Below are 26,216 nucleotides of genomic sequence, written 5' to 3' on the forward strand. Positions count from 1 at the left end.
CAACAGCTTTAACTATTGTTTCAATAAATTGAAACACATGCTTGTTACAGTAACTGCTTCCTGAAAACTCCATGCAGCCCAAAATGATTGAAGTCAGTTTGGTTTATTGTGTTTAGCAAGCAGTTGTTACACAAATAAAATAATAATAATTATAATAATAGCAGTAATACTGCTACTAATAATGGTTTACATTTCTACTCCCCAACCCCTAGTGGATAAATCATTTCCTGTCCCCCCTGAAGTTTATTGGCCCAAATCTGTAAAGCCTTAACAAGAAATTTAAATGTTCTAAAGGATATATATCTCTCAACATCAGACAGCAAAAAACAGGTCTTTGCAATAGACGAGATGATTGTGTGTGTGTGTGTGTTGCCTTCACCAATGTACAGAATGGTTGAAAATGTATATATATTATAGTGCTAGAGTTCACATACCCAATTTTGAGTCATCAGACATTCAGTAATCTTAATGAGAAATCACATATATTTGAGAACCGGGACATTGGCAGGGAAACCAAAATGCTTGTTTACAAAGTTATGGTACTACCAACCTTATTACAGTATATGCTTGTGAAACATGGACCTCTTATGAATGCCATCTCCAAGTCCTTGAAAGATTCCATCAACAGTGTCTCTGAAAAATTTTACACATCACTTGGGAAGACAGGCAAACTAATATCTGTGTACTGGAAGAAGCAAACATCACCAGTGTTGAAGCAATGATTCTTCAACATCAACTTCATTAGACTGGTCATGTTGTGTGGACGCCTGATGATCGTCTTCCAAAGCAACTACTCTATTCTGAACTTAAAAATGGAAAGCATAATGCTGGTGATCAACAAAAGAGGTTTAAAGACTGTCTTGTCTCAAGGCAAATCTAAAAAAATGTAGTATAAACACTGACAACTGGGAAACACTGGCCTGCGAGTGCTCCAAATGGAGAACAGCCTTTACCAAAGGTGTCATGGGCTTTGAAGACACTCAAACTCAGGATGCAAGGGAGAAACATGCTAAGAGAAAGGCACGCTTGGCAAATCCACACCATGATCAACTCCTGCACGGAAACCAATGTCCCCACTGTGGAAGGACGTGTGGATCCAGAATTGGCCTCCACAGTCACTTACGGACTCATTGTTAAATTCAGGTACTGCAAACTAACTTCACTGTGGATTAAGGTAAATAACTGAACTTTGTTCTTCAGTAATCACAAAGGTGTTTTTGTTATTGTTGTAAAAACACTTTTTATAATTTTGTAATTCCTCCAAATCACTATATTAGTTTTTCCTTAAACTATAATGCCGCCCTTTACCTGACAGCAAAGGGCAATCTAGAAAAAAATATGCAATTCAGCCATTCTACATAATTAATGCAGCACATCATGATGGTAAAAGTCCATCAATCCATGTCAAGAATGCAAACTTGCAGTAAGATTATAAAAACACTCTAGTGATAGAAAGGCAACCGAGGATGTTTTGTTCAAACAGAAATGTGGAAGAAAAATGTCTCCAAGGATTGCATTACCATACTTTAATTACAAAATCTATACAGAGATGGAAGACTGTAACAGCCTATATTATAATTCTATAAGGTGTAATTCATGCAGTGCCTCCTTTGTATGTTTACACAGAAGTAAGTCCCAATCTGCTCATGTGAGTTTAGGATCACAACTTTACAGCACAATCCTCTGCTTGTTTAGTAAAGGTTAAGGGACCCCTGACCATTAGGTCCACTCGTGACTGACTCTGGAGTTGCAGCGCTCATCTCGCTTTATTGGCCGAGGGAGACAGTGTACAGCTTCTGGACCATATGGCCAGCATGACTAAGCCGCTTCTGGTCAACCAGAGCAGTGCATGGAAACACCGTTTACCTTCCCGCAAAGCGGTACCTATTTATCTACTTGCACTTCGACGTGCTTTCAAACTGCTAGGTTGGCTGGAGCAGGGACCGAGCAATGGGAGCTCACTCCATTGTGGGGACTCGAACCCCCGACCTTCTGATCAGCAAGTCCTAGGCTCTGTGGTTTAACCCACAGCGCCACCCGTATCCCTTCTGCTTGTTTAGACAGAAGTAAATTCTGCTGTTTAATGGGGCTTACTCTCTGGAAAGTGCAAGCAGAATTACAGCCAAGGTGTAGTTTAAGCAATTACATGGTGTAGTTTATCCATGGTGTAGTTTAAGCAATTACAGCAGGGCTCATTCCTGAAAGGGCCCTTAGAGTATGAACATTTTTTTTAAAAAAGTAAGTTGTTAGCCATTTTGGAAGACTAGCTGTGAATAAAAATGTGCAATGTGTGTTGCGATTAAAAATTTCCTGAAGTCAGGCACACGAGTTTCATATTGTTCTGCTGAGCAGTTCCAGGGGTCTGAAGGACTGCTGTGTTGACCTGAAAAGGCAAGCTGGTTTGAAAGCCCTGCTTGCAGCATATTGATGGTCATGATGACCCCTGCCTAATTGGCATTAGCTGTAGTGATGGGTTCATGTGTGTTTCACATGACTAGAGGTGGAGGTAATGGTGGATACCAGCCACCTGTGTTTCCATGTGACATAGCCTGCCTGGGCCTATGAAGGCTGTGTGTGTCTTTACTTGGGTGTGGGGAAGCCATTTCTCTGCTGTGAAGTCTGTCTCATGGAATCCTGTGAGCAGGGGCAAGGAAGGAGTTGTCACACCTTCGCTGTAGTTCTTTAATAAATCGTTAGACCTGCTCACTCTGGTGATTTGGGCATCCTTCTTTGGTATTCCTGTGTATCTGAACTCATCTGAGCCCTTCTCCGACTCTGCAGGGTGCTTCAGCTGCTCACTTTCCACTCTGGCTCGTCCCCCTTCACCACGATCTCCTTCTTCTGCGTGTTGTACTGGCGCAGCACGCTCAGGACGTCCGCCATCGCCTCAGCCTCAAAGCTCCCTTTGAGGGTAATCCTCACCCCTTCTCTTTGGAGAAAACTCTGGGGGTTTGTTTGGAAGGTGGTTGCAGCCACTGGTAGACCCATCTCAGTAGCCCCAGCCACTCTGGGTAGCTTGCAACACATATAAAAACATAATAAAACATGACACATTAAAAAGCATCCCTTCACAAGTAAACTGCACCCTCAGAGTTGCACTCTATTGTCTCTTGAGACAGATAGATGCCAACAACAACAACAACAACAACAACAACAACAACAAATTAAGTAGAAATACAATACAAATTACCATAGTGGAGAATACTGTCCAGGTGATCTGTATGCCTGCTCCATCTGCTGTCTACTTTGCTAACTCTTGATGGGCAATTTCAAAGCCCTTCCTCTCCCTTCTTAGCTTTTTTTTGGACAACCTTTCAGATAAAATCATTTCAAATAGTGGAGTGTCTGTTGACAGCCCTTCAAATAGAGGCTTGTAAAAGTAGAATATAGTCAACGTATTAAGAATGCCAGTTGTCTATAGTTACATAGTTTTGTCTTAGAGAATGGATAATTTTTTCAGAAACGGAGGGAAGTTTCTTGAGGATAAAAATAGCTCATTATGGATTAATCTATGTTCCTACCACTCTGAACTCCTTAGAGGAAGGGCAGCAGGAGAAGGATGGTTGTTGTAGTGGTGGTGGTTAGCAGATATACATATATCCATCACCTGCCACAAATATGGATATTTGCCACATTTAATACCACCTCATTTAGCATCAAAGCCTTTATATGGTGATCATGAATGCTGGATGTCCTTTGTGCCTGACAGGCAAAACGTCAGTGTCACCCCTTTTCTCTTCTTGCTCTTGTGGAAACAGGCATCCTGTATTCATTACACTGCTGCAATCTACTATTTTGTATTGGTGATAATGTACCTCAGTGACTGATAGCCAAGTTGAGGACAAGAAGAATGGCTGCCAAGAAGAAAACAGTCAACATAGCTATGCTGGTTATTTTCTTCTTGGTTACAGCTCAGGAAGGAAAAGTCTTAGCCAGAAGATCAGGTTTGGATGATATACTAAGCTTAGCTCAATGCAAGGTGGAAACAAAAAGGCCAAGGGAGAGAGTAAAGCAGCTGCAAGTTCTTCTCTGAAATCCTACACATTTGCATGCTCCCAGTAAGCCGTGGTTTGGCTTACTGCTGAACTATGTTAGCTGCTCTGGAACAATTCTGGGTAGATTCTAAGGGTGTCCCTATGCCTCCCACCAAAGAAAAGAATCCACTGAGTGCATGGCAAGGAAGTGCCCTTTATCCCTTTGCCTACACTGGTACATTCATAGAACCTTCCTCATTATGTTGCCATGGGATGTGGACATATCAATACTGAAGTACATGGCCAATAGGTATTTAGTCTATACTTGTAGCGGAACATGCTATCATGTCTAATAAGTCATCCTTCTTGATAAAAATATGTGTTGTTTTCTTGGCTGTATCATCTGGACAGGTATTCTAGAAAACACTTGCTCATAAGTTTTAATGCATCAGGCCAGATTTATGCTTAGTCATGGAAGTACCCTCATATTGATTGATCTTGTGATCTGTATAGGCTGCATCAGTTGTTGTTATCTAAAAGCCCTAGGCTCACATAATCCTTAGCATACTTACACTGGCATACCCACCCACCGGGACGCGGGTGGCACTGTTGGTTAAACCACAGAGCCTAGGATTTGCCGATCAGAAGGTCGGCAGTTCGCATCCCCGCGATGGGGTGAGCTCCCGTTGCTCAGCCCCTGCTCCTGCCAACCTAGCAGTTTGAAAGCACATCAAAGTGCAAGTAGATAAATAGGTACCACTTCGGAGGGAAGGTAAACAGCGTTTCCGTGTGCTGCTCTGGTTTGCCAGAATCGGCTTAGTCATGCCGGCCACATGACCTGGAAGCTGAATGCCGGCTCCCTCGGCCAGTAAAGTGAGATGAGCGCCGCAACCCCAGAGTCGGTCACGACTGGACCTAATGGTCAGGGGGTCCCTTTACCTTTACCTTTACCCACCCACCAAATAATCATTGCCACCTAGTTGTCTGAAAAAGTTTGCAACCTATCCATCAATAATATAATAAATGTTGAGCTGTAGGGACACATGACCTGCATACAATCTAGATAGGAGTAGAAAATGCTAACCAAATATAATCTGATGCATTGACTGTTATGGGAAAGTATTATTATTATAGAATAGAATATTTAAACATGCTTTTGAGATGAAGGTTGGAGAAGGAGAGAGAGTTCAGTTTTTGTAGGCTGAAATCCTATGTACACTTACCTAGAAGCAAGCCCCATGGAACACAGTGAGACTTCCCAGTAAATGTGCATAAGAATTTGCTGTAAGATGCTTAGTGAGCCCAGAAAAGTGGCATTGCTGCAGTGTTTAATTGGCTCTGTGCCTGACACAGCAAAGCATTGTTGGTAGGAAAGGGTGGGGGAATAGATTTACAGTTTTGGAGAGCAACAGTTTGTAGGATTTTTGCATAATACCTTCTGAGCTAGGGTTAGGTTATTTGTGCAGGGGGAATTGGAATTTTAGCAGCCACAATAATTCTCTCACTCTGCTGTAGTTTTTTGGGAGGTAGAGAGTGGCTATGGACTTGAAAGCTAGTTATTACATTCTTCCTCTTAAGGGTTATGGATCATTCATATTTCAGGATCTCTGTAATGTTAGCTACTTATATAGGACAGAATTTGAGCTTTCATTTTTTAATGTTTTTGGGGGGAGGAAAAACTGTGTCAGTTACAATAATGTTTAAAGTAGGAAAAACGCTTCTGAAAGCAACTGAGCAGCAGCAAGTAAAGCATGGAAAATAGAACAAAAACCTAACAAAGATATGTCAATTTTGTTTTCTCAAAATAAAGGTAAAGGTACCCCTGCCCGTACGGGCCAGTCTTGACAGACTCTGGGGTTGTGCGCCCATCTCACTTAAGAGGCCAGGGGCCAGCGCTGTCCGGAGACACTTCCGGGTCACGTGGCCAGCGTGACATCGCTGCTCTGGTGAGCCAGAGCCGCACACGGAAACGCCGTTTACCTTCCCGCTGGTAAGCGGTCCCTATTTATCTACTTGCACCCGGAGGTGCTTTCGAACTGCTAGGTTGGCAGGCGCTGGGACTGAGCAGCGGGAGCGCACCCCGCCGCAGGGATTCGAACCGCCGACCTTTCGATCGGCAAGTGCTAGGCGCTGAGGCTTTAACCCACAGAGCCACCTGCGTCCCTTTTCTCAAAATAGTGTGATGTTATTTGCTATGCACACACTGAAAACTGAAATCATTTGTAGGGATAAGAAGCTTTAATTCCTGTTGGGTAATACTGACCAGTTTTCCAATTCTACCTTTAATAATAATTTTATTATTTATACCCCACCCATCTGGATGGGTTTCCCCAGCCCAGCCACTCTGGGCGGCTTACAGCATATCTTGAAACATAATAAAACATCAAACAATAAAAATTTCCTGATGCAGGGCTGCCTTCAGATGTCTTCAAAAAGTGATGTAGTTCTTTATGTCCTCTGCATCTGAAGTGAGGGTGTTCCACAGGGAGGGCGCCACTACCAAGAAGGCCCTCTACCTGGTTCCCTGCAACTTTGCTTCTTGCAGTGAGGGAACCAGCAGAAGACCCTAGGAGGAGGACCCCACTGTCCGGGCTAAATGATGGGGAAGGAGACACTCCTTCAGGCACACTGGGCAGAGGCTATTTAGGGCTTTAAAGGTCCACACCAACACTTTGAATTGTGCTCACAAATGCACTGGGAGTCAATGAAGATCCTTTAGAACCAGTGTTATATGGTCCCAGCAGCCACTCCCAGTCACCAGTCTAGCTGCCTCATTCTGGGTTAGTTTTAATAATTTAATTTTAATAATTTAATTTTAATTTTGTTTTTAATAATTTATTTTTAATAATTAAAATGATGGGACTAGATACAAAACTAATTATACTGAAAGCGCAATAAGGCCTTTTGTGCTTGCCATGTGTTCCCTCACAATAGCTGTGCCTGCACACAGGGCTAAGCTAGAAATCCTGGTTAAGATGGGATAGACATGCATCATTATCTCTCAGTCCCTTTACAGCTGCTTCATTCCTTCCTTATTATGAGCAGCAATACAAGCAAGGATTCAGCCTCCAACCATAGCCTCCCATTATATGTGAACAACCCAGTGACTTTAAATCATGCCAAGATATGAAACCATGCTTTAAAGTTGGCTTAGGGTTCTATCAGTTGACCTGTTTATTGAGCACTCTTCCTGATTTGTTTGCAGGGAGGTTGCACAATGTTGGCTTTTTAATGACATTCATTCTGATTTGTTAATGTGAAGGCGAGATGATACTGTGTCAAAGCAAGTACTATCACACAATTTCCAATGAATTTTCACATCACTTGCCTTATTGCAAAAAGTCTGATCTTTTGGAGAAGCAGGTTTGTTGCACAAGACCTCCCAGTCAACTGCAATTTACTGACAAGTGATTGAATCCCAGCCAAAAACACTGACAGCCTGGAAGTGCTCTTATTGTCATGTTTTGAAGCCATTACCTACAGTTTTTGGGTTTTCATGGTATGGGAAGCTATAAATTCTGAATCCTAGCTTGTTCAGCAACTCATGCGAAGGGAGGCACAAAGTGACTGTACCTGCATGCAGCTCTTGCCTGCCTTGGCTCGTAAAATGCAATTGTGGCTTCATGTTGCATGTGAATGCAGGCAGTGTAATGAAGGTCAGTGCTTTCTGTTTGCCAGGTGGCAAAAGTGAACATTCTGGGCCTGAAGCCAACAGCACCACAAGTCGGAAAGCACAGTATGGTCTCCACAGTATGAAGAGTATAGTATTGACAAAAGACCCAGTAGCAGAAATCCTGATGGTACATACCACGTAGTCCATTGGTCAAATTAAAGACGGTAAGTTAGGCAGCTCACTAAAACTCTTTGTGCCAGTTTCTGACACTTTAAAACATCCTAGCCAGAAATAATTCAAATAGCTGTGTGTAATGTAATCCCAGCATAAAATGAGACAAGGTTTCCAGAAACAGAAATCTGGTGCTCATTCATTCTCAAACCCACCAAGACTGCTTGGCTCCTGACACAGATTGACTGTGTAATTGAACAACATGAACCCAGGAACATTATCTTATGCCCAAGATTCCTATTTAATTTTAATCAGATTTTCCATATGGGTTTGCACAAGCAGTATTTTCTTTTGCCAAATTAATTATTAACATTGCTGGGAACAGAATTCCCTGAGCATCTTCCACTTACGTTGGTAATAATTGGGTCCACAACATCTCCCCCCCCCCTCCCTAAAGACATATCAAATTGATCTCTCTAAGGTTGACCTCTAGCCACCTTTTCTCCCCAAAGAACACTGTGAACAGCATGAAACATACGCAAAGAGTGCCAGGGAAGAGCAGAAAAGCAGATGCTTTCAGATATGGAAAGGCAGGTCATTGGTTCTCTGCTTGAACCAACATGCAGCTCCCTCAGATGCTTAATTGGCAGGATAGGACACAGAACAAACACGAAGCAGGCGCACGTGTGCCAATTTTCAAAATGACCTACTTCCCTAACACCTGGCAGAGTTCCCCCCCTTCTTCCTGTTCATTTGGAAAGGAGACAGATTCAATGCAGGCAATCTTAGTGCTGAAATCATGGCTCTAAAATTAAAACAGCAGACGTGGCTTTCTGAATCTTTGTGCTGTAGAAGGCTGGTGGTGCTTGGATGTCTGCAGTCTGTTTGCCCTCCACCCACAGTGCTTCGTAACACTCCTCTGCAGAGCCAGGCAGACCTGATTAATAATTTATTTATTATTTTAAAAAGCCCTACATTATAGCAGGCACTCATTAAGCTAGATGAACATGCATCTCATGGCACTCCTTAGAAACATTAGATACAAATGATATGTATATAATTTTACACGTAAAAATCCAAGGTCTGAGTGTACCATGCAAACAAAAATATTTTGGCCAACATGTCATGTTTCTGGATACAATCAGACTCATGTTAAAGGTTTAAGAGCTGTTACCCAATTGAATGCAATATTTGCTGATTCATCACATGAACTTTGATTGATTGGTTAATTGCTTTGAGTAGCATAAACCTGAATATAAATATCACTGTAGAAAGAAGGCATACTTTTTTTGGATTATAGAGGCATGTGTCAGAGAGGGGCATGCTCTCTCTGAGATGGCACCTCCTGCTACACTACAGTACTTACAAGTTTTAGAAAAATGTAATTGATGAAACTTTGCAACTTTGTAAAGCTGACATGGGGAATCTTTGGTCCACTGCCAAATGTCATCAGGTGCCTGGTGTAATCCAGCCTGCTTTGGGCTCTCTGGACTTTCAGCTCTAGTGAAATTATTATTTTTTCTTTAAAAAAAGTGGGAGGAAAGCCTAAGGCACTACTTGAAGCAGTGCGAGGCTCTTTGATCTCAGCTGGCTGCACACTGGCAGGCAGGGTTTTCTCCTCCTGGGTGGAGGGGAAAAGCTTTGTGCCACTGCTTGCAGCCTCTGAGCTGGCTGCACTTCCTGGAAGGTGGCCCAGAGGGACAGAGCATGTTCCTGAAGAAACTCCAAGAGCAAAAACTGGACAGGAGTTCTGGGGAGAAAAAAGAAGGTTGGGGAGAAGGTGAAGGAAGCAAGAAAACTGTACAAAACCAGGTGCTGAATGAAGTGGGGTAGGGGGCTCATGCCCATCTTAGCATGCAGCAAAGAACCAGAATACCACCTTCCTCTGTGAACTCTGATTTCCAACCCACTCACTCTCAACTTCAAAGCACAAACTCAGCAAGAAAGCAGCCTTCTTATGTTTTGAGGGACAGCACATGCAGGGCAAGAGTGGGAAATGAGACGAAGATGGCTGCATGCAAAAGACCCACAGAGAAATGGGATGGCAGGGAGAAGTCAGAAATGACTACATCCTCTGTACAACTTCTGCTCTGTCCCTCTCTTCTGATTACTCTTTCCTGTGGTCAAAAACCCAGTTCTATGGTAAGGGAATCTGGTGGGGGGCATTGTGGTCTTCTGTGTGACAGCACCACTATTTGTTTTCTTCTCTTCCTCAGCTGGTTGTTAGTCTTGTCAAAAGGGCAGCACCACATCGCATGCTGCACACCGCAATCTCTTGATTAGGAACACTGGATGCAGCAGTAATCAATTGCCACCATCTAGATTCAAGCTCTGCTGAAATTAATTGAGATTACAGTGCTTGGTATATTGTGCCAAACATGCACTGGACTATATGCATTAACTCTGCTTTTAAAATGTGCTACAAGTGTCCTGTTAGCATGCAAATTATTGTATTTATTATACTGGTTACCTGTTAGTGCACAGTAGTGTAATTACATATGGATAGGTGGGTGTAATGGGTGAGATATAACAAACATTTATTTTCTTGTAAAATAATATGCATGAGTAGTTAGTATTTATATTGATGGTGATGTAGTTGCTAGATGGCTATCCATTGTTAAGCTGATTGCTTGCTAATAGGGATGATCAGTTGATGTTTCCTCAATGGAAGCTAATGAGGGGAGATGTTTTACTAAATGGGTAATTTACCTGCAGGAATCAGGTTTGAGACCAATGCTTTGCAAAGGTGGAGGGGGGCGAGGAAGGGAGAGAATGCTGTTGTAGTTTGGAGACAAATACACGGAGTCCAGTTGGGCGGAGATTAGGCTGGGGAACTGCAAAGGTTTATGCTGCTGATTTGGGAAACCCGAAGCAGGAGTAGAGGTTATGGTGCTTAATGCAGGCTTCTATTAGCTTTGCTTGCATATTTGTAAATCAAACACACGTGTACAAAATGACATAAGTCTCCTGTGCCTTCTTATGTAAAAGGTACCTGCCCGTACGGGCCAGTCGTGTCCGACTCTAGGGTTGTGCGCCCATCTCACTTAAGAGGCCGGGGGCCAGCGCTGTCCGGAGACACTTCCGGGTCACGTGGCCAGCGTGACGAAGCTGCTCTGGCGAACCAGCACCAGCGCAGCACACGGAAACACCGTTTACCTTCCCGCTATAAAGCGGTACCTATTTATCTACTTGCACTTTTGAGGTGCTTTCGAACTGCTAGGTGGGCAGGAGCTGGGACCGAACAACGGGAGCTCACCCCGCCACGGGGATTCGAACCGCCGACCATGCGATCGGCAAGCCCTAGGCACTGAGGTTTTACCCACAGCGCCACCCGCGTCCCTGCCTTCTTATGTAGGGGAAACTAAACCCTGTAGTCTTACCAGTGGTCTTCTTGCCACCTACTGTAAATCACAATGCTTAAGGAGGACAGTGTGATATATTTTTTCCTTGGAGGGAAATGGGAGCTGGTGTATGAACAGCATTCCTGAAAAAAGAAATCAGAGCATTGCAACAATGACTGGCAGAAGAAATCACAGCAACCTTGAAGGAGAGAATGGAAATGGAATGTCATGGGATTAGTGTCATGTTTGAACAACAGCTAAAAGGTGTTGAAGTTCACTCTGAGGCCCAACTGTGGAGACCCGCTTCATGCCCCCACCCATGTAGTCAGTGAGTGGCCGGCAAGCTTGAACTGTGGAGTATTGCAGCCAGGGACTGAGACTCTTGACTTGTCTATCCAAAAGCCTGTCAGCAGTGGTGAAACGAAAAGGTGGAGGAAACAGCCCCATGAATTAGAAAAGCCACAGCGAAAGGAAACTGCAAGAGGTGAAGCAAGGAGAAATGTAGCCCACAGCCAAAAAGACAGGACCAAGTGTAGTGTGAAACTATAGGGAAAGAAGGCCTTTATAGACTTTAAAAAGTCCTCCAGTTATTCCCTATGCAAACCTTAGAGTGGGGAAATCAGGCTCCTACAATCCAGGAGCCCATAAGTGGGAAAACTGGCTGCATCTGTTTGTAATCATACATATGTATAAATTATTGGGAGACGAGAATCTACTGGCAGCAGGCTTGAATGGGTTAGCACTGGTGGTCTGGCAGCAAGGTTTTGGAACTACAGTTTGGTCCAGGCATGATTAAGACTGGGCTAGGAACTAATCCAGGAAAGGCAAGGCAAATAAAGGACACTTTGCAGAACTGGCAGTCATCCTGAACTGAACAACATCGATGCTCCTGCATAATTTACCTCCCGATTACAGGCGAAGTTTCTGAGACTTGCAAAAAGCTTTTGATCTGCAGTTTGAACCTGGGCAGAGGAGGAACTTGGGCCCTCTGCATAACTGTGGGCAAATATAGCCTGCAATCCTATACCCACTTACCTGAGAGTAAGCACCATTGAACTCAGCAGGATTTTACTTTTGAGCAGACATGCTGGAGATTGTGTTGTTAAAAGAGGTTTGTGGGTACAGTACACCAAGATGCATGCAGGGTGTGGCAGGAAGAGAGCCTAGCTCTTTAAAGAGAAGTAATTTGATTGGAGCAACACATGCAGTCATCAAGGAAACAAATGTGTACCTGATCCTGTGACAGTGCTGTTTTGTTCATGTTAGCATTACCACTTTCTTTTGTTAATGTTTGTAATGCTTTGAATAAGCATACTATACTTGGTTGGCCAGGTGAAAGGGGAAACTGGGCTCCTGCACTTTTAATAGAGTAGAAATAAAGAAATGCTTTGAATATATATATAAGTAAAATATAGATGTATAAAAGACAGAACTACAGCAGGTATAGCTTGCATGACTATATTTTCCCAATGCTGTTATAAAGCTCCAAGGGCACAATGGTGAGCAACTTGTCCCTACTTTTATGCCTCCTATGTACTCCCAAACTCTGAACCTTCCTTGAGAAGTAGAATAATAATAATAATACATTTTTATTTATACCCCACCCTCCCCAGCCAAGGCCGGGCTCAGAGCGGCTTTCTATGGGCAGGTTTGGAACCTAGCATATCTCCTCCTTTCTGACACTTCCCTCCAGGTGCAGGAGATGCAGGTCCCTGTTGTGGAGGGGTTCAGTGCTGGATGTAATGAGAGTATGTACTCTGAGAGCATAGGCTGCAAACCTCCTGACTCTGGGATCTCTGGTGCAAGAGTAGAGATGTCAGAGAATTCTGCTGTAAGCTCAGATATGGAAATTTTGTGTAATTGCTCAGTGTTCAGGAACAGAATTCCTTGAAGCAAATGCAATCCACATTTGTTCACAGAAGGTTTTTCTTTTTTAAGTCCACAGATTATAAGTAATTAATGTCATTTTTTTGACATTTCACTTTGATATTTCATAACACTGTTATCAAGAAGCTCGCTAGAGGTTTGGAACCCTCCAGGGAGATGGCTAACTGATGGGTTGTTAGCTGCTTGATTTACTTTGAAAAAGAACACACAGGGAAGTGAATATCACAAGGTATGGTATTTGTTTCTGGATAATAGAAGGGCTGTTAAGGTGTTAGAAAGTCATTGATGTGTGTGTATTTATAGGTGCCTCTTTGCTTTGCTGTTTGTTGCCAAAGGCACCCCATATGCACTAAAACTACAATCCTAACTATGGCTACTCAGAAGTAAATCACATTGACTTCAACAATGCTTACTCCAGGTAAACAGGGTTAGGATTTCATCTTAATCTGCTTCTTATTGTTAATTTTAGGGGGGAAATGGAATTCATCACTCATTTACGAAAGGATCATGCAATCTTTGGGTTAGCAAAGAAGTAGCTTATGAAATCTTTTAGAGATTCAGTTCACTTGCAGCATTTGCTGAGTTGGGAGCCAAGCCACATAGCTCCTTCTTCACTTGCTCCAGGAAGTATGAAGAGCAAAAAGGAGACTGAGAGGGTAGGGAGCAGAGGCTGCTGAGAGCATGCTAGGCCACACCCATGCTGGTAACTTGAGCTCAGGACTCAGGATAACCCTTTCATGCATACAAGTGTCAGTCAGTAATTGTATACAACAGAAGAAGAAGAAGAAGAAGAAGAAGAAGAAGAAGAAGAAGAAGAAGAAGAAGAAGAAGAAGAAGATGATGATTTATACCCCACCCATCTGGCTGGGCCTCCCCAGCCACTCTGGGTGGCTCCCAACAGAATTAAAAGCACAATAAAACATTAACAACTTCCCTAAACAGGGGATAATGCAACAGAGCCAGCCTCCTGACTGTGATGTCACTGCTGTTTGCTGAGTAACTATCCTTTGTTAAGCTGACTGCTTGCTAATAGTCAGATTTGTTTGTCTTAGTGCTATGCTGAAACCTGCCCTCCAGTTTCAGTTTTCTTTCAGTGTGAAAGAGGCTTCCATTTTTCTACCTCCTTCTTAAGGTACTTAGGATTTGGTGGGTACAGGGTTTTGCTTTCCTTATTGTTACAAGGTGGTTGTGTATGGTGTGCCTGTTTTTCTTTTCATTAAACATTTTCCCAGTGCTCTGCAGCCTCCCAGGCTGCCTCCACTACCTGATCTGAAGAAGCTCCATGGGGGACACATTCCCCTGCACTTTACTTGAAGCATGAACATCACACGATTTTTAGGAAACAACCAAGAAGGCTGCAGAGTGCAGATCCCTGTAGAGGTGATTCTCAGAATGACAGAAAAGGTTATCAGTAACACTCCTTGGCCACCTTCAAAAGGCAGTAAATACAACAAAAACCTGAACCCACTCACAAAAAAAATTGCACTGACATGTTTTCCTCACTTTGGTAATTTTTGGGTGCAGTTTCTCATTAATTGATGGAAAATTGGGGGTTGGGGGGTTGGCAGAGCACTAGTTTAGTTGATATTTCCACAATGGGAGTGAATTCAGGGGTGAAATTTTAGAACAATGAGCTGCATTTTTTATCTTTGGAGAAAATAAAGCAATTGGGGATTTGAATCTGGACAGAGAAAGAGAGAGGCTGATAACTATAAGTATAGCCAGATAGGAAGCAGCCTGTCTTGGAGGCTGTAGGAATCCACACTAGTGCTTTGGGAATCAACCATTTTGCTGCTTCCTGTGGGAGTAATTTTTCTTTTACTGTGCTTTGCTTGTGTATGTTTGTAAATAAAACATATTACATCATAAGCCTCTGGTGCTTTCTCATCCCGAGGAAATTACATAATTCTGGATCTCTCAGCACTTAAGTAGGTAAGAAACTCTATTCCTAATAAGAGGAAGTGAATTTTTAAAATAGCAAATTAGACACGTGCATGCACAAAGAAAGGGAATTCAGCTGGTAAAATGCATGAGCTAGTCTCAAACATATTTGATATTATAAAACAAGACTATGAAAGTAGGATAGAGAAGCACATTTGAAACTTGCAACTCGACATGCAATTTAAAATCAGAGTGACATCTGACATCAAAGTGCTTAATCAAACTCCCGTGAAGTCAAAGTGATGCTATTCAGATAGATGCTTTCCTGGTAATAGGAAGCTCTGCATGACAGCTGTCCAATCTGAAATGCTTTTACCAAGATCCTGCCAAAATTGTATGTCATATTCAGGACACAAAGTTTTCTTTGCAAAGCAAAATTAATTTATTTAAAAATCCCGCCAGTGAGGATGACAGGTGCATCAATTTGTGTTTCTCACCCCCCACTCAAAAAAATAAAAATACTTATTTAAATATCAGTCATCAGACTCTGCTTTATCGCAAGTAGCAGAATTTTTCACACACTAAATAAAACCTTTGGATTGATTTTTTTTTGGGGGGGGGGGAGCTTTCAGAAGAAGAAAGCACTATAGTTGCAAAAGAATTAACAGGAAAGTGACTCTGCATTTTCTATGCCATATAGCAAGTGTTCAGTTTGGGTAGAACTTCCACAGAGAAGGGAGACATCTAAGTGTTCCAATTTTTGAGGTACTAATCACTGAGTAGACATATTTTTTCCATCCCAGCACTTCCACATGACACAAACTGGTAAATATCCAGCATTGTAGGGAGCTGCTTGGTGGCATGCCAGGCCACTGGTTCTGCAAGTGCTGGCTATTAAGTGCTATTAATCTGCTGTGCTGGCTGAAGTTGATGGGGGCTGTAAGCCATAACATAGCTAGGGAGCACCAGAAAAGGCTGCTCTAAGATTTCATCAGCTGCCTTTCTAGCCTTTTCACCTGAGAAATTTAAAATCAAAAGCCAGATTTAACTTGGAGTCCTTCCAGTTAAAGGTGTGTGTGCTTCCATTGGGCTGGATGGTTCAGAGCAGTTTGGCAACCTAACAACAAAAAAGTTCATCATAAATTGTAAAGTTTATGTTGTAAACTGCCCTGTGATGTTCAGGTGAAGGGTGGTGTATAAAATTAATAATTAATTAATTGTAATGGTCAGTAGGCCAACAATTGACATACTAAAATCAGAATTTTCTAGATATTTGTATATAATAATCTTCTGAGCAAATCAGTTATGGAATTCGTTCCCACTAGAGATCTGATTGTGTTCTCCTCCCTGGTTTTCTTTAAGTTAAAAACTAGACATTGAAATATAGGGGTTTTTTTGAGCCATTTATTGCTGCTTCTGCACTACATTTTCATTATTTATTGTATTTTATAGCATATTGGCTTTATTATTCTACATAGTTTTATTTGTGTGATTATTGTTAGATGCCCTGGGCTTCTACAGAAGGAGGGTGGAATATAATACCAATACATGATAACATGCAGAACTTAAAAACCAGGGGAAATTATACTTGTATGTGTTTTTATACTTGTATTTTTATATATTTGCTCCTGTTTTGCTCTTTTATCAACAATCAGAAAATGAATTCAAATATGCAAATTAGATAAAGGAACTATTGGGAGGAGTGAGGTAGGGGGATTATTGGTTTGTCTGTCCCCCCCTTTTTTTTCTTGTGTATTTTGTGTTTTTAGCTTGTATTTTTATGTTGTCAATGACCCTGAAATCTATGGATTTAGGGCAGTATACAAATTCAATGAATGAATGAATGAATGAATGAATGAACATTGTAGCTAAAGCATAAAGGGACAACTCTTCCCAACGTAGTTGGAGTCAAAGGAGCGTCCTCTGGCAGGAGGTGCCTCTAGATCCAACTCTATAATTCTAAGGTACAATAATACGACTCTGAAGAGCATGAAATTGTAGAATTAAAAAAGACTGGGCCTTGCAATATTTGTGTGTGTCTTTAAGGGGAGTGCCCTTGAAATGTTCTCACACACACACACACACACACACACACACACACATCCTTTATATCTGGCAAGGTGTATGTGAATTTTATTCGGGAACACATTATTTAAGTACACAAAGAAAGTGGGAATCCATCCTAATGGTGTATAGCTCTTGGGGAAGGTCTTGGGAGGGGATGGTTGTTAAGTTGTAGAAAAATCCAAAGGAGATTGCTATTCTTTGCTAACAAGTATCCCAAACACATTTGGAAGGAAGCTCACAGAAATAATATCAGGATTTCCTTCCCTCAACCCCATCCACAAACACATATTTAGAACAGTGCATCTGGATATCGCCTTTCCCCCCCCTTTTTTTTGGTTTAGGTCTGCATAAAATGCTATTATGATGCTTTGTTGTTGCACAAACTTTCTTTGGGAATCCATATTTCTATTGCTTTGGGAATCTATACCTTGGATCATGTTGTCTCTTGTTGTTGAAGGACAATCTTCTACCTGTTCTTATCCTAAATCAGGTGCCTCCATGTGTTTTTCTCTGCAACTGCAGTTACTCCTGGTTATTGGCCACACTGGCTAGAGCTGATAAGAACTAATGTCCTGCATAATCTGAGGTCACCAGAACAGACAAGGCTTGAGGGGGTTCTAAGTTTTAGCACTAGTTTCCAATAACTGGTTATTGGTTAATGTTGCAGAGATAAAAACACATCCATTTGCTTCCACACCTTAAAAATTGTTTCCACAAGAATACAACTCTTTATGTCATGATAATTGAAGGAGCATCACTTTTTATGAAGGTTGTTCTCGTAAAAGTCCTAACAGAAACCGATCAAGTTCGTTAGATAATTTGTTGCTAGGAAATACTGTATCTGCTCTTAACTATCAATAAACTATATTTTCAGCAGCATTCATCATGATTTTGAAAACTATATATTTAAAAGATTGTGAGAAATCCTTTCTTTGATTCACAGGGGATATATGCGACTCCAACCCCTGCGAAAATGGAGGCATCTGCTTGTCTGGATTGGATGACAACTTCTACTCTTGCGAGTGTCCTGATGGCTTCACAGATCCCAACTGTTCTAGTGTTGTGGACGTTGGTAAGTGCAAACTAAACAAAAAAAAGCAATAATTTCTGAAGTGCCCAGTTCATTTCTCAATCTTTAAATGTGTGACATGCATTTTTGCAGTGCTCAGGCCATTATTTTGTTCACTACTAATTTCTGGGTCTTAGTCTTTCAACACTAGACCCCTCATCTTACACATCTGTAAGAATCTATTCTGGTGGATGGAGATGTGATACTAATTACCTCATTCACTTGGTATTATGACTTATCTGCAATTACTCAGTATAGCCGTCTGGAAAAAGAGTGAAATAATCTTTGTGTGATAGCTCCTCTGCCCTAGGGATATAATATATTGCATGGCTGGCCATGCAAATCACACATGTTGCATGTTGGATTTCTGTGATCATGACTACCAGAAATCACCATTGCCTATATTGAGGATCTCAGTATCATGTACAAAACAGACCTGGCAAGGTTTGCTACAATTTATACCAGCAGCATAGAGAAACAATCACATGGAGACCATTTCTACAGCACTCTATGTATGTGTCATAGTGTGCAAAGAGGCCTTTAGAAACTGTTGATGCCAGACCAATAGACCCAAATGAACGGTTTGATAGCAGAGATAACAGCTCAGAAATAAGAATGGGTTAAACAAAGTACAGGTAGAGTATTAGCATTTCAAAGATGTTGGATGATTTTGTGGACTGCATATAGCAGTTATCAGGAGGCCACAGGCGGCATCACATTACTGGAATTATTTTAAAGCCACTTCCTATCTATGTCTAGTGAGTGGAAAGAAGCTTTTATGGAATAACAAAACTAATGCAGTTGGTTTGTGAGGCAAATGAAGCATTGCAACCCAGTCAGAGTAGGAGAGAAATAGAGGCCAAGGGAAATGAAAGCTTTGAAGTTTGGTTAAACTTGGCAAAGACAGTTCCATGCTGTTCATAACATTTCAGTGCTTTTCAGGTAAAGTCTCTCAGCTAATGGGGGGGGGGGTGGAGAGAGACTTGCAAAGTCAGCCTGGGATTCATAAGTCAAACCTCTTGCTTTCCCTTTCATGAATCATCTGTAGTAATGAAAGTTCAACAGGCTAGAGGAAACCCACAGAGAAATTCCCATTGCATTATGCCCCCACGGTAGCAGAATCAGTGCATAGTGAATGTGCTTCTCATAGGAGGCATATGTGTAATATGCAGCATGACAGGGGTAGCCAGAATGGTGCCCTCCATATTATTTTTGGCTGTTACTCCCATCACACCTGACCATTACCTTGCTGACTGTGGCTGATGTGGGTTGGAGGCCATCAACATTTGGAGGAGACCACATTGACTACCACTTATAAAATTATACTACAGTGGTACCTCGGGTTACAGACGCTTCAGGTTACAGACTCAGAAATAGTACCTCGGGTTAAGAACTTTGCTTCAGGATGAGAACAGAAATCCTGCTCCAGCGGCGCGGCAGCAGCAGGAGGCACTATTAGCTAAAGTGGTGCTTCAGGTTAAGAACAGTTTCAGGTTAAGAACGGACCTCCAGAACAAATTAAGTACTTAACCCGAGGTATCACTGTATATATGTGACTTATTTTCCCTAATTCCTGGATAGCACAAATAGGGAATCACCTTTGTAAAGAACGTAACTCAAGCCTATGTGTAAACATGTCCTTGCATAAATGGATATTCAAGTTTCTTTACCTTCACCTCTCCTTATTGTTCCTGTTCCTGTTCTTCCCCTTCCTCTTTCAATACATGTGTGACTGAATGGCTACCGCAGTCCGGTGGATTATCTTCTGTTGGGATGGGTGAAGGGGCAGGAAGGATAAAGTCCAGTTCAGCTTGCTACTGAAAAACCCATCCAACTTTAAATAAACAAAGATAGGCCTCTCAGAAACCTCACAGTTTACATACAAGATGCAAGGTAGCAGCCCACTACAATGAGCCGATGACAGGAGCTTATTTTGCCAATGAAAGTGATTATGATCTAATATAAAAGCTAAATGAGCACATTTCAGTAGCACCCGCCAACTTGCCAGTGTCAGCTGTCAGGATGATTGTTGGCATCCTTTCATTCTTCAGCAAGAGTCAGTGAGTAACCAGTACAGTTTCGGAGCCTTCTGCTGCTTGCCTTATTTATAGCTTCCTTTTGCTTAAAAACCTCACCTTTTATTCTCTGGCCTAGTCATGACCTTGTCCTTCACCCTTTCTTGGCCCTTCTATTTCAGTCAGGTTCTTGTTTCTAAAATCCCTTGCAGCATTTTCTGACCTGTAATCTTTTATGACCACAACTAGTTTAGTTGGAGGGTCAGCTTGTGAAGTAGGAGGCCCAGCCCTGAACCGCAACCTTTCCATCATCTTCACTCCAAACAATAATATTTATATATTATTTAATATGCAAAATCTCTAAGCAGTTTACACAAAATACAGCAAGATCCATTTAAAACCAAAAATACAGTGAGTAAATCAGTAAAACAGAGGCCACCAATAAAACATTCAGTTAAATATCAGTTAATAAAACTGCATCATCATTCTATGCCCTACTAAAGAACCCTATTATTTTGATAAGGTGTCAGCAAAAACTGCAAGGTTTTTAGCGGGGGCAATTAGAATATGATCTATTATTTGATTAGTGATGCAAACCTCCAAAATATATTTTGTATAGTTAAGTTTTTATCTATATCTTCAGTACATTTTATTTTATTGCTAGTTGCTGATGCAAATAAAGATTCTTCAGCCCCACTCTTTTGCAACTGAATTGGCAGCAGCAAACCTTGGAACCAGATTTGGCTCAATGAGTGGTCTTTCATTTAATTGTTAAAAAACATTCCTATGCTGTCTCTACATCATAAAATGTCCAGATGGGTAGCAGTAAAATGTAATCAGTAGTATAATCCAGTACAAAAAAAACACATGGCCAATAAATCATTTAAAATTAGGGATGGGCAGTAAAAACATTGTTTGCACTGGAAATAAATTGGGGGCCCTTCAGTGGCCCAGTCAAACATCACACACATACACACCAATTGGGTGGGCCTCTATCCAACCACCAGCCTGATTCTACTTCTCATTTTCCAGACAGTGTCTGGGCTGGGCTGAACAATGAGGGTAGGGCCACTCTCAGGTTTACAGGGCTGAAGCCTAAAAGGGCTTTAAAGGTTAACACCAACACTTTGAACTGTGCTCAGAAATGTACTGGGAGCCAATGTAGATCTTTTAGGACTGGTGTTATGTGGTCCTGGTGGCTGCTTCCAGTCTGCAGTCTCTCAGTTGCATTCTGGATCAACTGTAGTTTCCAAGTCTACTTCAGTCGTAGCCCCACACAGAGCACACTGCAGTCCCAAATGCATTTACTGGAGTTAAATGTGCATAAAAATGCCCTGTGGAATCCCCACCCAGCATGTGTCATGTTGAATAGTGGAAAAGATGTACGAAGGACACAGCTCTGTTGGATCACAGCTCTTTATTGCAGCAGTTAGAACTGTTCCTGGAATCAGACTGACTGCAGCCTAGCTGGCTGCTTTATATAATACTAAGTAACTTGAAACACTAAGAACTCACAACTAGCTAACCAATCAGGAATGACAGTTTTCAATCCTTCATTTACATACAGGTGGCCCTGAGTGAGAACTGCAACTTAATCTTAGTACATAACATGTCAAAGAGTTAAAACAACTATTCAATTTTCGTAGACATCTGAAGGCAGCTGTGTTTTGAGAAACTTTTGTGTTTGTTGTTGCTGTTCCTATTTTTTGTTGGAAGCCACCCAGAGTGACCCAGAGTAGTCAAATAGGTGGGGTATAAGAATTATTTATTTACTTATTTATTTCCACATTGCACTGGCAAATTATATTACAAAAAGCTGAAAAAGTGGAAATTCCAAAGGATGTCTCTGTTTAGGAAAGTCTGAATTAGGCAGGTTCATAAATGTGAAATGAATCTAATCACCACCCCCATCTCTAGGCACAAACCAACCATCATAGTAAAAACATAGAAGCCACGGTCCCAAAACCTCACCCATAAATAATGTTTTATGTTTGGTAGGCTGGGCCCTTAATTGAGTTTTAATTTGTGTTTTAATTGTGTTTCAGTTTTATAATTTTGTTATAGACTTTTATTGTTCTGTCTTGCAGTTTAATGTGTTTTTGTGGTTTGTGGGTTTGTTTGTCTCAGAGAACTTTTGTTATGGGGCAGAGATTTAAAGACAGAAAACAAACAAACAAAACGACCATGTAATTTCTCTGAAGAGCATAACTTGAATTAGACAGTGGAGCTATTTCAAGCTGCAGAATTTTCTGTTTAAGCCTTGTTCTGGGCCAAATTAGGCCCTGGAACCCCATTGCCCAGTGGTGTGTGGGTCAATGAGGGGCAAATGGGGGCAGCATTCTGTTGATGTCATGATCTCCATGTGAGCCTATGCTAGAAAACTCCTATGGGTCACCATGGGATGAGGAATATGTAGAAACCTTTTTAAACTCCTCTGGAGTTTGGGGGCATTTTACCCTGTGAGCTTCAAGTTACAGAAGTGAGATACCAAGTAAACATCAGGAATAACTTTCTGACAGTAAGAGCTGTTTGACAGTGGAATGGTCTCTCTTTTGGAGGTTGTGGACTCTCCTTCCATGGAGGTTTGTAAGCAGAGGTTGAATGGCCATCTGCCTTGGATGCTTTAGTTGAGATTCTTGCATTGCAGGGGGTTAGACTAGATGACACTTGGAGTCCCTTCCAGCACTACATTTCTATGATTCTATAATTCTGTGATTCTATGGCACTTGTAAAAGTGCAAGTTCTGTAGACCAAAGTGGTCAAGCAGTCAAGTATGACATAAGATGATCCTTCAAGTTAACTGGTCCCAAACGGGTAAGAACTTTATATACGAGTAGCAACATCTTCAACTTGTTCCTGTAACAAATCAAGAGTCAGTGCAGATCCTTGAACAGAGGTGTAATATGAACTGTTATGCTGCATCTCAGTTCAGTATAATATATAACCGTAATAAAAGTGTCTGGTAAGACTTTTCCTGCACAGACTTCAAAATCACTTGCTGAAAGTACAGCGAGTTGCTTGTAACTCTTCCCAAAAGGAACTTGAAATGGATAAGCTTTGGGAGGATAACAGACCACAAATGACTATGACTTCACATGTGAACAGGTAGCGAAGTAGTAGTTGGTGAGGTGTTGATGTGCTTAGTAAAGGTAAAGGGACCCCTGACCATTAGGTCCAGTCATGGTCGACTCTGGGGTTGCGGCGCTCATCTCGCTTTATTGGCCGAGGGAGCCGGCGTACAGCTTCTGGGTCATGTGGCCAGCATGACTAAGCCGCTTCTTGCGAACCAGAGCAGCGCACGGAAACGCTGTTTACCTTCCCGCCAGAGTGGTACCTATTTATCTACTTGCACTTTGATGTGCTTTGGAACTGCTAGGTTGGCAGGAGCAGGGACTGAGCAACGGGAGCTCACCGGGTCGCAGAGATTTGAACTGCTGACCTTCTGATCCGCAAGTCCTAGGCTCTGTGGTTTAACCCACAGCGCCACCTGCGTCCCATTGATGTGCTTACACAGAGCTATATTTAACTAATTTTTTGTGCTATTGAAAACCAGCACAAGGATTCCTGCTACCTCAGTGTGACTTTCCCCCATCTCCTCTCCCCATTGGTGCCCCTATGCCCTCTCCAAACCTGCTTCAGAGGCCTGGGAAAATTCCCAGAACACTGTGTTAGGGCAGGGTGGAGGCAAGTGGAGATCGTTCTATCTGGCAAGCAGAAATGCTTTCACTGATACAACAGTCCTGTTTAGTGCTGCATTGAATACAACTCTTTTTATTTAAGGTGCTTACATACCACCACTAATAGTAACATTTCTAAGCAGTGTGCATGAAATTGCAAAAAATACAAACTACAGGGGGTGGGGTTGGGGACCCTTCTGGTTTGGTAGATCAGTATTACTTTCATATTTGCACAGTAATTACCTTGAGCTCTTGATTGGAGTCTACTGTTTCGTTTACTGATGTGTTTTTTTTTTTAAAAAATTGGGTTTTATCATGTATTTTAACATTGGTTGCCAGTATTTAAACATTTTAATAGAATTATTTTATTACTGCATATTTTAGTCATGGATATTTATATTTTAGTAACTGTGAAATGGGTTTTCATACTGTGTAAACTGGTGGTGAGTCTACCTTGGAATCATTAATTAATTAATATACCGCACAATAATATTGCATATCGGAGAGAGACTAGGATAAGCTGCTTACCTCAGGTTACCTAGTGAGTTGACAGGCAACAAGGCATGTGAACGAGTGCTTTTAAGAGGACAGTCCTATATTTGAAGGGCTGTCTGCTTCAAATCCAGTTTAAAGTTAAACAACCATATGAAAGGAGAGCAGGGGTGTTGAAGTTTCACATTGATAATTAGCAGCTAAGGATAGCTCAGTCTGTTTCTGGTCTGTATTGATTCATAAGTATTTTTCTGTCCGCAGGTATCTGTGATTTAAAAAGAAATGCAGAAAAGTTCTTATTTAACTGTGTCTTTAAATAACTATTACATTACATATATTAGATTTTAGTATGCATTTTATCTCAGTGTGTGCCTTTCTAAATGCATTTTATCCTGAAATATGCATTCAAAGCTGTATTTTAGTACGTTTTTTTTCCAGCCATGAACTATAAAACCTTGGAGAAGTTAAAAACTCAGAAGATAATTCTGTTCTTTCTGCCCCAAAAAATATTTTTGTTAAACTTTATTTCAGTCATAGACCAGTGTAAGATAAAACATATGGATAAACTGAACACATAAGACTTAAAACAGGTAAGAAATAAAACCTAGTAATTAAAAGGTAATTTATACCATACATAACTTAAAAAGATAAAAACAGTAAAAAGTGACTGTAAGGGACAAAGCATAAAGGAGCACAGGTCTAAAACTAAGTTACATAATAAATAAAATGACTTTTCACTTTACTCATTTTCAGCTACATTAAGATGTGTGAATTGTAGGTGGGCATATACTTTGCTTGCTGTTAATGAATTCTACAAATAGATGCCATATAACATAAAATACGTTCTGATCTGGCTAGTTCACACTGGAATTCAAATAAACTGAATGCCTCAAGTTTCTCTATTAACACCTACTCAGCAGATACACAGGCCACTTCCTCACAGTCTTCCCCCATTATGAAGAGTTGTTTGGTACTTTTGTTTAAATACGGCAATGACAATTATTTCTACATTTGCATCTTCACATATAAATTTGCTTATGGACATTTTATGCAAATTTATGCTCTCTCTCTCTTTTTTGTTTTACAAAGCATTAGAGGCCACCACACTGTGGTTTTGTGAAGTTCAGTTTTTGCTGCTCAGGTGTTTTTGTTTGTGTTTATACAGTGTATCTCCTGCACCTTCAACATTATACCATGCTGGGGCATAGCTATAAAATTTTAATAACAAGTCCAAATAAAAAAATAAGACACTGTCTATTTCCAGGTTGTGAAAAAATTGCAACTCTTCCCACCATCAACTTTCCCCTGCATGATCTTGGCATCCTTTTCAGCTATTTCCACCCTACTTGGTGAGGAACACCTACTAGCTGCCGAGATCCCCATTGGGATGCTTCCTTGCATCAGAGAGACATTTCCAGTCCACGCACCCCACCCCCACCAACACAGCTGTGTTCTGAGCAGTTTCACTACAGTGTGTAGAAAATGAGTCTGAAAATGGGAGGTGCATATTCTCTTCCTTGAGTGGAAGAGAATATTTTTGCAAAATGTGCCCCTTCTTGTGATTCAGCAGGGATTTCTTGGCCTCTAGACATTTCGTAATGCCTTGGACTACAACTCCCATCAGCCCCGGCCAGCTGATGAAAGTTGTAGTCCAAAACATCTGGAAGGGAGCAGTTTGGTAAAATCTACCACCAGATGTAGTCCAAAACATCTGGAAGGGAGCAGTTTGGTAAAATCTACCACCAGACAAGTTTGGCTGAGGAAAAGTGCCTTGCTCAAAACCACCCAGCTAATTCTAAGCAGATTGGGGTTTTGAACCTGAGTTTCTCACATCTTAAGCGATAGTCTTGTGTGTGGTGCAGCACAGCGACCTTCCTGACAATTGGATCTCTCCTGCTTCCTATACTGTCTCCCGCCATGGGTAAAATAAGCAGTCCGTATTTATGCAGTCCTTGCTGGATTGGGCTCAGTAACATAACCTGCAAGCCAAATAAAGTCATTGAGCCACTTCTCAGTAGGCAGAGGAAAT

At 41.5% G+C, this 26,216-nt stretch overlaps 1 protein-coding gene across 1 annotated transcript in view; it reads left to right on the top strand.

Annotated features, from left to right (window-relative positions):
- EDIL3 (EGF like repeats and discoidin domains 3) overlaps positions 1-26,216 on the top strand; it is a 240,794-nt gene that overhangs the window by 63,248 nt on the left and 151,330 nt on the right. The window contains exon 2 of the mRNA XM_079995641.1: positions 17,878-18,006. Within this exon, the coding sequence (XP_079851767.1) occupies positions 17,878-18,006 (129 nt within the window). The remainder of the gene's footprint in view (positions 1-17,877; positions 18,007-26,216) is intronic.

Source organism: Podarcis cretensis, assembly GCF_951804945.1.
Source record: "Podarcis cretensis genome assembly, chromosome: 11".
NCBI lineage: Eukaryota > Metazoa > Chordata > Lepidosauria > Squamata > Lacertidae > Podarcis > Podarcis cretensis.